The following is an 11,728-nucleotide window of genomic DNA, read 5'->3' as shown; positions in this document are numbered from 1 at the left end:
AGGGAGTGACATGCCCACTGGACTTGTCCCGAAATCGCACTGTGCCCCTGGGGCTATAAAGTTTGGCAACCCCTGTTGTATAACAATATTATCCACTGAGTGGAAAACTCAAAAGTGACCCATATTTTTGAAGGTGACTTTTTTGGTTCATCCTAAGATAGTACCCATGGCGGACTTGAGTTTTTCTTACGAGCCGGCACAGTGAAGTCTCCTTTATATTATTTTTGTCATTTTCAGTTCGGTTCATTGCGGTACAATTTTGAACCTAGCTTTGCAAGTCTTGTTGACAGGGATGTAGTTCAGGGAGGGGAGAGCTGTGGCGGTGGCTGGTGCAGAAGTTTAATAGCAGCTTGATTTAAGGTATCCTGAAATAACAGGGTTAATAATATAATTTAATAATAATAATTTATTATCTATACCTTGCCCATCTGGCTGGGTTTCCCCAGCCACTCTGGGTGGCTTCCAACAGAATAATTAAAATGTGATAAAGCATCCGACATTTAAAAATTCCCTTAAGAGGGCTGCTTTCAGATGTCTTCTAAAAAGTCAGATAGTTGCATAGCTGCCAAGTTATCCCTTTTTTTAAGGGAAATTCCATTATGCTGAATAGGCTTCCTCGAGAGAAAAGGGAAAACTTGGCAGCTATGGATAGTTGTTTATTTCCTTGACATCTGATGGGAGGGCGTTCCACAGGATGGGCGCCATTACTGATAAGGCCCTCTGCCTGGTTCCCTGTAACCTCACATCTCACAGGGAGGGAACTGCCAGAAGGCCCTTGGCGCTGGATCTCTGTGTCCAGGCTGAATGATGGGTGTGGAGACACTCCTTCAGGTATAATGGACCGAGGCCGTTGAGGGCTTTCAAGGTCAGCACCAATACTTGGAATTGTGCTTGGAAACATGCTGGGAGCCAATGTAGGTCTTTCAGGACCGGGTTCTACAAATAAGTCTACAAATGGCAGAGATTGAGCTTTAATTTACACATTACAAAGCATTGTGTGGGCGATGTTTCAAGTCCCAGCCCTATTCTAAAAGACAGGTCCTTTTAACGGGTTCCAAGATTTCAGTGGAAAGTTATCGTTCTGTTGAAAACTTCAGTAAAGAAAGCTTTTTTTAAAAAAAAAGTCATCTTTATTAAGCACACCAGAAATCTTGATTCAACATACAAAATTTTGCTAGGAAACAGAGCAAACCACAGACTACTGTGGACTCTTCCTTGAAGAAATATACACCACTTGTCACGCAAAAAGACTGCTCGCTGTCTAGTCGCAAGAATGCTCTTTTCTATGGGCATTTCCCTGGTTTCAGCAATTCCCCCCGATACAGAGTCTCTGGTGACTAGCAACCTGCAATCGCCCGCTAAACGTTCTCCCGCAGGCCACGCATTTGTAGGATTTGTCTCCTGTGTGGGTTTTCTGATGCCTAGTAAGGTCTGAGCTGGCGCTAAAGCTCCTCCCACAATCTGGGCAAATGTAGGGCTTCTCCCCTGTGTGGATTCTCTGATGTCTTACAAGGTCCGACCGCCAACCGAAGCTCTTCCCGCATGCCAGACACTTGTAGGGCTTCTCTCCCGTGTGGACCCTTTCATGGGAGATGAGGTGCGAGCTCTGATTGAAGCGTTTCCCACAGTCTGTGCAGGCAAAAGGCTTCTCCCCGGTGTGCGTCCTCTCGTGCTTGATGAGATCTGACCCGTATAGAAAGCTTTTCCCGCACTCCGGGCACTTGTACGGCTTCTCTCCCGCACGGGTTCTTCCTCTGCTTTCGAGGAATTCCCCCGCATGGCTCTGGATCTGCACAGCGTTGATTTCAGCTTCCCACAAAGAGCTCTCGATGGGTTCTGGTTGCCTGGGCTTTTCTGCACAATTCTTATCTGGCTTATCTTCGGGGCCAACACCTGCAACGTATTTTTTTAAGGGTGAAATGAGTAACAGACTGGACAGGAGTAAACAAACTGAAACTCAGCCTAGTGATGATGATGATGATGATGATGATGATGATGATAATGATGATAATTTAATGGTCGGCACCAACACTTTGGATTGTGCTCAGAAATGTACTGGGAGCCAATGTAGGTCTTTCAGGACCGGTGTTATATGGTCTCGGCGGCCGCTCCCAGTCACCAGTCTAGAGGCTGCATTCTGGATTAATTGTAGTTTCCGGGTCACCTTCAAAGGTAGCCCCACATAGAGCGCATTGCAGTAGTCCAAGTGGGAGATAACCTGAGCATGGACCGCTCTGGAGAGACAGTCTGCAGGCAGGTAGGGTCTCAGCCTGCGTACCAGATGGAGCTGATAGACAGCTGCCCTGGACACAGAATTGACCTGCACCTCCATGGACAGCTGTGAGTCCAAAATGACTCCCAGGCTGCGCACCTGGTCCTTCCGGGGCACAATTACAGTCTGTAGGACCATAGCTCAGTGGAATAAGGTCCCAGGTTCAATACTCAGCATCTCCAGGTAGCGCTGGGAAGGTCCCCTACTGGAATCCCACCCCCCACCCCAACTGCTGCCAGTCAGTGTATACAGTACTAAATTTGGTGGACCAATGATTTGGCTCAGTATAAGGAAGCTTCCTATGTTCCTGTGTTAAGACAGAGGTGTTTGGTTTGTCTAGACTGGACGCTGGTGCTCTGCCTGTTTTGGACAAGTTCAATTTGCCATGGAATGCCAGGTCCATACGGTTACTATAACAATATTATAGAGGTCCTGTTAGACCAGGCATCCCCAAACTTCGGCCCTCCAGATGTTTTGGACTACAATTCCCATCATCCCTGATCACTGGTCCTCTTAGCTAGGGAGTATGGGAGTTGTAGGCCAAAACATCTGGAGGGCCGCAGTTTGGGGATGCCTGGGTTAGACTACGTGCTACTGTTTAAAGCAGAGCAGGGCACCTCCAACCGCATAGGTAGCCCATATGGGTATCGAATCCCCAAACCTGGTGTTATCAGCACCATGTGATAACAATTCAAACCTTTAAAGCCCTAAGAAAATAAAAAAAAATCCTTCCAGTAGCACCTTAGAGACCAACTAAGTTTGTGATAGGTATGAGCTTTCGTGTGCATGCACACTTCTTCAGATACTGTACACTGAAACAGAAGTTACCAGACCGTACAGTCAGAGGGTGGGGAGGGGTATTACTCAGAAGGGTGGTGGACTGGGTGATTGGCTGATAGGAGTGGTAAACCTGTTGATGACTGTTAACGACTGCAATTGGTCTTGCAGGAAAAAGCAAGGGCTGAGGTGCTAAAGAAAGCTTGATAATGTATAATGAGATAAGAATCCAGTATCCTTATTCAGACCAGGTCTCTCCATGGTTTTAAGCTTGGTAATGAGTTGCAATTCAGCAACTTCTCTTTCCAGTCTGTTTCTGAAATTTTTCTGTAATAAAACAGCTACTTTGAGATCTTGTATAGAATGTCCTGGGAGATTGAAGTGTTCTCCTACTGGTTTCTCTGTCTTGTAACTAGTACTTTAAAGCCCTAAACGGCCTCGGTCCTGTATACCTGAAGGTGCATCTCCACCCCCATCGTTCAACCCGGACACTGAGGTCCAGCTCCGAGGGCTTTCTGGCAGTTCCTTCCCTGCAAGGAGGTTACAGGGAACCAGGCAGAGGGCCTTCTCGGTGGTGGCACCCATCCTGTGGGAAACCTGCCCATCAGATGTCAAGGAGATTAGAAGACACCTGTAGGGAAGTTTTAAATGTATGATGTTTAATTATGTTTCTGTATATGGTGGAAGCCACCCAGATAGGCTGGGGCAACGCAATCAGATGGGTTGGGTACAAATAAATTATTATTAATAATAGTGCCTGACCTTGTTGCATACGGCCCTCAGTATACTCCTGCTTGGCTTCCTCAAAGAGATGTCCTCTTTGCTCAAGGCACTGTGGGACCTCCTCTTTCTCGGGGAAGTCCACCACGAATTCCTTGTAGGGCTCCAGTTCCTGAAAGAGCAGAGAGGGCCTCTTTTGCTTATTTAGTTCAAAAGATAAAGCAGCAAAATCAAGAAAAAAATACAACCCTGCTTCAAAACATACTTAAAACACCGAGAAGACCCTCTGCCTGGGTTGAGGCTGTTTAGGGCTTCAAAGGTCAGCACCAACACTTTGAATTGTGCTTGGAAACGTACTGGGAGTCAATGTAGATCTTTTAGGACCAGTGTTATATGGTCTCGGCGGCCACTCCCAGTCACCAGTCTGGCAGCCGCATTCTGGATTAGTTGTCATTTCTGGGTCACCTTCAAAGGTAGCCTCATGTAGAGCACATTGCAGTAGTCCAAGCAGGAGATAAAGGTAAAGGGACCCCTGGCCATTAGGTCCAGTCGTGACCGACTCGCGTTATTGGCCGAGGGAGCCAGCGTATAGCTTCCAGGTCATGTGGCCAGCATGACAAAGCCGCTTCTGGCAAACCAGAGCAGCACACGGAAACGCCATTTACCTTCCCTCTGTAGCGGTACCTATTTATCTACTTGCACTTTGACGTGCTTTCGAACTGCTAGGTTGGCAGGAGCTGGGACCGAGCAACGGGAGCTCACCCCGTCGCGGGGATTCGAACCGGCAACCTTCTGATCGGCAAGCTCTAGGCTCTGTGGTTTAACCCACAGCACCACCCGTGTCCCGGGAGATAACTAGAGCATATATTCTTTCCCATGGGTGTTGGGGTAAACAGCAAGACAGGCTGTGCAATCTTCGCGGTGCTTATTTGCAGAGCAATTCGCAACTCAATCTCACAGGAGACATTAATAGCCACCAACGTGGTGGCTTTAAAAAAGGATTAGACAGATTCATGGAAGAGAAAGCTATCGGTGGCCACTAGCCACAATGGCTATGCTCTGCAATCCCTCCTGCAAAGCAAAGCAAAGTTTTGAGGGGGTTTTAAAAGAAGAAATGCTGTCATTTTATGCCAAGCGATATTTTCTGGCTGAATATTACAAACTTCTTTCCTGGAACAGTTTTGCTGATTTTTTAAAAAATTATTATTAAGGGTTTTCTTGGTTTACAAAGATATGTGCAATGTTTCTCTTAGCATTTTTACAAATTAGTTTCATTTGTTGATACATTGGTGAGGAGAGGGGAAGGAAAGTAGATGTAGGAGGGTGGGGTGGGGTGGGGTGACAATGTTTCTATTTTGCTTAATAAGGGGGGGGGGTTGTCAGCGTTGCTCTTGTAGGTTCTCTATTGTTCACTTGTTTTCCTTTGATGTTGAGAGATGTTGGGGTTGGCCTAGGATATGGTTGTTCCTTTGTGGTTGGCTGTGGTGGTCTTTGTTTTGTGTGTGAGTGGGGTGGGTGAGTGTTTTGGGTCAGGTTAGCCATATTGATTTGTATGCTGTTGGTGGATTTTTGTCATTGTCTTGTTGGGCTGTGTATGTGATAAAGGGGAACCATACCGGGGTGAAGCCGTCTTCTATTTGTCCCCATGTCAGTTTCAACTTATTGGTTAATTTTTCTAGTAGGGCTGTTTCCCATACTATTTGGTACCATTGGTCCATGCTTACTCCTGACAGGTCTTTCCAGTGTCTGGTTATGGTGCTTCTGGTTGCTGAGAGTAAGTGGGTTATGAGTTCTTTGTGGTGCAGGTAGGCATTATTGTCCTGGAAGATGTTTAGCAAGGCCAATTCTGGGGTAAATTCTAATGTTTGCTGGGTTATTTTACCTATTTCTCTTATGGTTGTTGTCCAGAATAGTTGGATTTTGGGGCACTCCCACCACATGTGCTTGTTGAGGTGCATCCTCTCCAGCATTTTGATGAGGTTCCTGGGCGTATTATTGCTTTCTGCGGTGTTAGGTACCACCTGTAGATGATTTTCTGAGTGAGTTCTTTCCTTTTTGCTGATATGGATTTAAAGAGGGGTTTAGACCAGATTCTGGTCCATTGGGTGGGGTTAATCTCATATCTTATGTCGTCTTCCCATTGTCTTTTGATTGTGTCTAGGGGGTTTGTGGGATTTTGGAGCAGTATTTTATATATTGCAAGTTTTGCTGATGATTGTTCACAATTGTCAAACAATGAGATACAACATACTGAAGAAAGAAGAAACAGGACATTAAGCTTATACTCCGGCTCCTCACCTGTCGCTCCAGCCTCTCAGCGTTGAGCTGCCTCCTCAAGAAATCCTCCGCCAGGCCTGCTGCTTGGGAGCTGCTCACTGGTCCCTCTCCGCGAACCCAGCCTTGCATCTCCTGGGGGAGGATGCTCAGAAACTGCTCTAGGACCACCAGCTCCAGGACCTGCTCCTTGGACTGTCTCTCGGGCTCCAGCCACAGATGGCACAGCTGCCGGAGTCGCCCGCATGCCTCCTGTGGCCCCGTGGCCTCCTCATAGAGGAAGTGCCTGAACCGCTGGCGGTTGGCCTCTGTCCTGGCAAAATCCCCCTCGTCCCATTGGCCACGGGACGCCATTTGAACCCAGGCCGGATGGGCTTTTCCGCTGGGCCTTTGCAAGAGCCACCTCCCTCTCTCCTCTGGAAGCCACGGGCCGTGCCCAGCAGTGCCCACCAACGCCTTGGGGTTGCCGGTCTGCAGGGTGGATTCCCCCAGCTGTGGATCCCTCTGTCTGGAGCGAGGGAACTGCACAGCCTTCAGGAAGTCCTGCCACTGGGCACCCCAGCAAACGGGGAAACTTCCTTCCGGCTCCCGCTTCATCTGCTGAGGAGCAGCCCACCAAATGAACTCCTTCAGACTCTCTGCCTCAATTGCATGAGGGATTCCTCCTACTCCCTCTCGTCGTCCCTCCCATTGGCCAGGGCCTGCCGAGTCCATCTTCTCCATTTTGATTCCCGGGACCTTGAAACTTGGGCAGACGAGCCTCATTCCCGGTTCCTCCATGGCCATTTCCCCTGCTCAAGTCGGAGAGAAATAAAATAGGTTACAGATCAGTAAGAAGTTTCCTGATGAATTGTTTGCCTCCTACGCAGTAGTAGAGGTTACTGACATTTTTAGATCTGTGGCCGCTCTGGGACTTTTTATTTTAATTTTTGCCTTTAGTGATAGTACAGTATACTCAAATTTATTCAAAATCCCCTGGTTTTAATTCGCGCTAATTTCTCAAGTGCAGTATTGAAATCTCTCTCAGATCACTCTCAGATTTTTGAACAAGTGGATCTGGAGAAAGGTTGACTCTGGAAGAATGAATCTGAGCCTGGTTACTATTTTTAAATGGTTTCCCCTCCCTATTTTGCATTGCATTGCATGAATTAATTCCATTCCACCACGCCACTATGAATGATCCTAGCTTTCAGCTTATGGCTTAAATCACCCACCTGTCTGTCTTCTGCAGGAGTCTAATGCCAGGAGGAGGGAGGGGCTTAGACCCAGGAAGTTGTCCTCATTGTTTACTTCCCCCATCCAAATGTCCTGGGCCGCTCTAGGAAACGGAGCTTGAAGACCGGACTCAGAAGCTAACAGAAGAATTTACAGTAGCTGCATTAGGACCAGCAGCCTCCCAAGCAGTGAGCTATTTTTGCAATGGTTTTTATTGCTGCAGGAAAGCAGCAAGGGGCATAGATCAGTGGCAGAGCGTCTGCTTTGCATGCATCCCCGGCATCTCTAGGTAGGGCTACAAAACTAGGGAGCTGCTGCCAGTCCGTGCTGGCAATATAGAGGTGGGTGGCTGGTTAATGGTTAAATCAACAGCCACGGCTCAGTTCCCAGCGAGGCAAGAAAAAATGTGAGGGGAGGAGCGGGGCGGGACAGAGGACAGCCTCCCATGCATTTCCTGCCTGGCTTTGCAGCTAAAATGCTGCCTGGCTGAGATTTATTTTTTTGCATTGCCGGGAGGTTGGTGCATGGGGTGCAATAAATGAGGTGCATGTTCAGAAAGTGCTGCCTGATGGGTAGAGCATGTGCTGCTTAGCATGCAGAAAATTCCCAAGTACAATCGCCAGGGCTGGGAGAGATGGACTCCCTGCCTGAAACTCTGGAGAGCTGCTGCCAGTACTAAGCCAGTAGCCCGACTCGTTATAAGGCATATAAGGCAGCTTCCAAAGTTCCTGAGAGTAGCAGGCACCCCGTCTTTCTGAATTGTATCTCCCCGCATAGAATTCATATAATTGTAGAGTTGGAAAGGACCCCGAGGGTCATCTAGTCCAACCCCTTGCAATGCAGGGATCTTTTGCCCAACTCGAACCCATGACCCTGAGATCAAGAGTCATGCCTTGGAATGTGGGTGACCCCTTTCCAAGTTCATGGTGAGCTCTGGCCCCTCTTTTTCTGGAAGGCCAAGCGCAGGCCCATCACCCTCTGCCACACTGCACACTAGCGAGGGACAGAGCTGTGTTCGAATCGTCCCTCTAAGCGGACATGGCTCTAGCATGAGTCAGGGAACCCTCAGCCTCCTGCCTTCAGTTCCCAGCTACGTTAGAGCGGGGGCTTCAAATGGGGTTGACACCTGAGAGCGAGGAATCATATGCCTGTCGTCTCAAGGAAGAAGGCCAAGCGGGCGCCATGGGGCAGTTTCTGAGGCGGACCGTGGAACAGATGAAGCAGGAACAGACCGAGGGGGTGTTGTCTCGGCACTGGGAAGCCTAGTAGCAGGCGTTCCTGAAGACCTCGCAGTTCCCCGGGTCGGATTGGGGCGACCCACAGGCTGTACTGTGGGGTGGCGGCAAAATCGTCCTTCCCCATCGTTCCATTGGCCAGCAGATTAGGGCAGAGCAGGGGGGCTGGCTCCCCAACTGGCCTTCCAGGAGCAACCTGGCTGGCCTTGGCAGAGACCGGCAACTGAAGGAAGAGGCTGCCCTCGGTATGGAGGCCCAGCGCCAGAGCTTCCGCTGGTTCCGCTACCAGGAGGCCGAGGGCCCCCGCGAGGTCTGCAGCCGCCTCTGGTACCTCTGCCACCAGTGGCTGAAGCCAGAGAGGCACATCAGGGAGCAGATCGTGGAGTTCGTGATCTTGGAGCAGTTCTTGGCCGGCTTGCCGCCGGAGATGCAGAGCTGGGTCCAGGAAGGAGGCCCGAAGACCTGTTCCCAGGCAGTGGCCCTGGCCAAGGGGCTCCTTCTGGGGCAAAGAAAGGCAGAGGAAGAACAATAAATATATACTCTTATAAAACCGCAGTTTATTACAATAATCCTACTAATGGTTTTATCTGTTTACAATTTTTCTGTATATATTCAATAAACCATTTCCATTTTTTTATAAAGAGTTTGATAGCTTGGTTTTTTTATTCTTCCACTAAGTTTCGCCATTTCTGCATATTCCATAAGTTTTGGTATCCGTTCTTCCTTTACTGGGACTTCTGCTGTAGGCGGTTGGAATGGCTGCTGCCAGTAGAGACCAGGGATTCTCTAGCTGTGACTCCTGCTTTGTAGGGGGTTGGACTAGATGACCCTTCGGTCCCTTCCAGCTCTACAATTCTGTGGCTCTGAACACATGTGCATGCACACCCGTACATACTCATTTTATTTTTATTCCAACAGATGACGCTTGGAGAACTGAGAAGGATTGGGAATTGCATGAGGTGTGGTTGGAAGGAATTAAGAGAGGAGAGGAGGAAGCTGACACTGAGAATCGAGACGACTTCGAGGGAGTGAATTGAATGGAGATGTGGAACCAGAAACTCATCGCCAGCCAGCTAAGCCAGTTTGGAGCGTTCTACGAGATCATCAGAAACCGCGGCTGGAGAAGAAGCAGAGTACCTGCGGTGTTTGCGGAAAAGGCTTCAGCCGCAAATCAAACCTTCTCTGGCATCAGAGAATCAACACAGGAGAGGAGCCCTACAAGTGCTCAGACTGCGGGAAGAGGTTCCGCTGGAACACGAGCCTCATTGCACACCAGAGGATCTACACGGGCGGGGGGAGCCCCACGAGTGCCTCACGTGCGGGAAGAGCTTCAGCCACAGCCAAAACTTTGCACGGCACCAGGGGCTCCACCACAGGAAGAAGCCGCACGACTGTGTCAATTGCGGAAAAAGTTTCAGGTGGAGCTCAAATCTGGATATTCGTCAGACGATCCATGCAGGGGAAGAACCTTTTGAGTGTGCAGACTGCGGGAAAACCTTCAGCTACAAGTTACGTCTCAGCAGGCACCAGAGGGTCCATGCAGGGAACGAAAGATTCAAGTGTCCGCTCTGCTGGGCAAGCTTTGCTTTTGAATCCAGCCTCACTAGACACCAGGGTATTCACTGTGGGAAAAGTTTCAGCGATGAGCAGAACCTTCTTGCACATCAGATAATTCAGACCGGCTCGAGCTGCATAAACAGCCAGACTCTGTTCTAAGAGGCTAGAATAAAATAAAATATTTTCGCCTTCAGGGTGGCGGAAATGGTTTTAATACGCTAAGTCGCATATTCTCCCTTTGTGACCCGGGCGCAACCACACACACAAATTTGTATTGTGAAGTTCAGGAAGCTATCCCTCCTTGTTTTCTCCCAAGCAAGCCCCATTGCCTTGCCCTAGCAGGGCCGCTGTGCTCTCTTTATTCAGAGAAGACAACAAATATTGAGCAAACAGACAAACAAACAAACAAACAAACGGTGAAAGGAATCTTACATTCTACACCTAGAAAAGCTGTAAATTAAAACAACTTGCAAACATTTATATATTGAACTGCCTGTTTCACTAATTCAGGGAGAGGGCACAGAACCGTGTGGAGTTGTGGGTGTGGGTGCGACATGACTGGGGTCCACAACCAGATCATCTGTTTTTGACACTACAAGGCCTCCCATTTGCTGCTGGAACATCAGCTCCTTGTGCTCTAGCTATGTCCCTGCCCCCATTCTCCATTTGGGTTCCATCCCATTGCTAACACCAATGTGATGTGTTCCCAGCAGTGAGAAGCTCCAGGGGCATTGCCAGCCTGAGTCTGGTTCCCTTTGGGAAGAGGAATTGCTGGAGAATTAGGGTGTGTTGCAATCTTTTGTTTAGTTGATTGATCGTCCCTTCCGAGCCCACAGAAATGAAACCACACACACCAGGAGCGGCTTTTCAGAGCACGGAGATAAACTTGACCCCCTCCTAAGTTTCTACAGTTCAGACAGCCTCTTAAAGACCGCTGCCTTTAAGCAGTGGAAAACATAGCCGTATCTTAGTGCAAAGCTTAGAGCAATTTCACACAGAAGCACAATTTAATGAATTGGTGTCGCTTCCATTGAAATTCCAGTTCCCTCAAAAAGGGAACTTCCCTCAAAAAGTCAGTAGTCTTAGGGAGGAAAGCTTCCATTCCTAAGTGTTGTGTTTGGGATAGGGATTGGGGCAGCAATGCCAAGAAAGGGAGGTTGTGTGTTGGATCCAAAGGCTTGTAGCTTGCTGGTAAGGGATCTGCTTTGCATGGTTCAGTCCCCAGTATTTCCAGGTAGGGCAGGATACATCCCTTGCCTGAAACCCAGGAGAGCCACTGTCAATTGCTATAGACAAAGCTGGACTAGATGAGCCCAAAGGTCACTCAGTCTAAGGCTGAGTGATCCCTATGATCCTAAGGCAACAATCTTAAATATACACTACAGTACACCATTACCAGGGAATAAATCACCTAAATGGCACTTCTCATCAAGCATGCAGAGGGTTGCAGTATAAGGCCCAGATCTGCAACTTGGCTGGGAGGCTTGCTGGGCAACCTTTGGCCTGAATTTCACACACAAAAACCACGTTTTTGCAAATAACATGTAAATGAGTGTTAAACTTGCACTATATTATGGTTACAGGTAGGTAGCCGTGTTGGTCTGAGTTGAAGTAAAATAAAAAAATTCCTTCAGTAGCACCTTAAAGACCAACTAAGTTTTTATTTTGGTATAAGCTT

At 48.4% G+C, this 11,728-nt stretch overlaps 2 protein-coding genes across 2 annotated transcripts; one reads left to right on the top strand and one right to left on the bottom strand.

Annotated features, from left to right (window-relative positions):
• Positions 1 to 1,122: 1,122 nt before the first annotated feature.
• On the bottom strand, positions 1,123 to 7,346 carry LOC118081120 (zinc finger and SCAN domain-containing protein 16). Its single transcript, XM_060270745.1, has 4 exons — positions 7,258 to 7,346; positions 6,068 to 6,834; positions 3,812 to 3,941; positions 1,123 to 1,893 (listed from the first exon to the last, which is right to left on the bottom strand). Exons 1-4 carry the CDS (start codon positions 7,340 to 7,342, stop codon positions 1,304 to 1,306), a joined length of 1,572 nt encoding a protein of 523 aa, XP_060126728.1. The 5' UTR covers positions 7,343 to 7,346; the 3' UTR covers positions 1,123 to 1,303.
• A 1,394-nt stretch (positions 7,347 to 8,740) lies between these two features.
• Positions 8,741 to 10,209, top strand: LOC132591609 (zinc finger protein 232-like). Its single transcript, XM_060270917.1, has 2 exons — positions 8,741 to 8,945; positions 9,686 to 10,209. Exons 1-2 carry the CDS (start codon positions 8,741 to 8,743, stop codon positions 10,207 to 10,209), a joined length of 729 nt encoding a protein of 242 aa, XP_060126900.1.
• Positions 10,210 to 11,728: the final 1,519 nt, after the last annotated feature.

The sequence above is a fragment of the Zootoca vivipara genome, chromosome 2 (genome assembly GCF_963506605.1).
Source record: "Zootoca vivipara chromosome 2, rZooViv1.1, whole genome shotgun sequence".
Classification (NCBI taxonomy): Eukaryota; Metazoa; Chordata; class Lepidosauria; order Squamata; family Lacertidae; genus Zootoca; species Zootoca vivipara.
The sequence above is the reverse complement of the archived record's forward strand: the minus strand, read 5'-3'. Positions and strand labels throughout refer to the sequence as shown.

Coding starts and splice junctions, on each gene's coding strand:
- LOC118081120 (XM_060270745.1), bottom strand. CDS start 7,342: ATGGGGGAAGTAAACAATGAGGACAACTTCCTGGGTCTAAGCCCCTCC. Junction 6,835..7,257: donor CTCCTGCAGAAGACAGACAG/GTGGGTGATTTA, acceptor CGACTTGAGCAG/GGGAAATGGCCATGGAGGAA. Junction 3,942..6,067: donor CTGAGAGGCTGGAGCGACAG/GTGAGGAGCCGG, acceptor CTGCTCTTTCAG/GAACTGGAGCCCTACAAGGA.
- LOC132591609 (XM_060270917.1), top strand. CDS start 8,741: ATGGAGGCCCAGCGCCAGAGCTTCCGCTGGTTCCGCTACCAGGAGGCC. Junction 8,946..9,685: donor GAGCTGGGTCCAGGAAGGAG/GCCCGAAGACCT, acceptor CTCTGGCATCAG/AGAATCAACACAGGAGAGGA.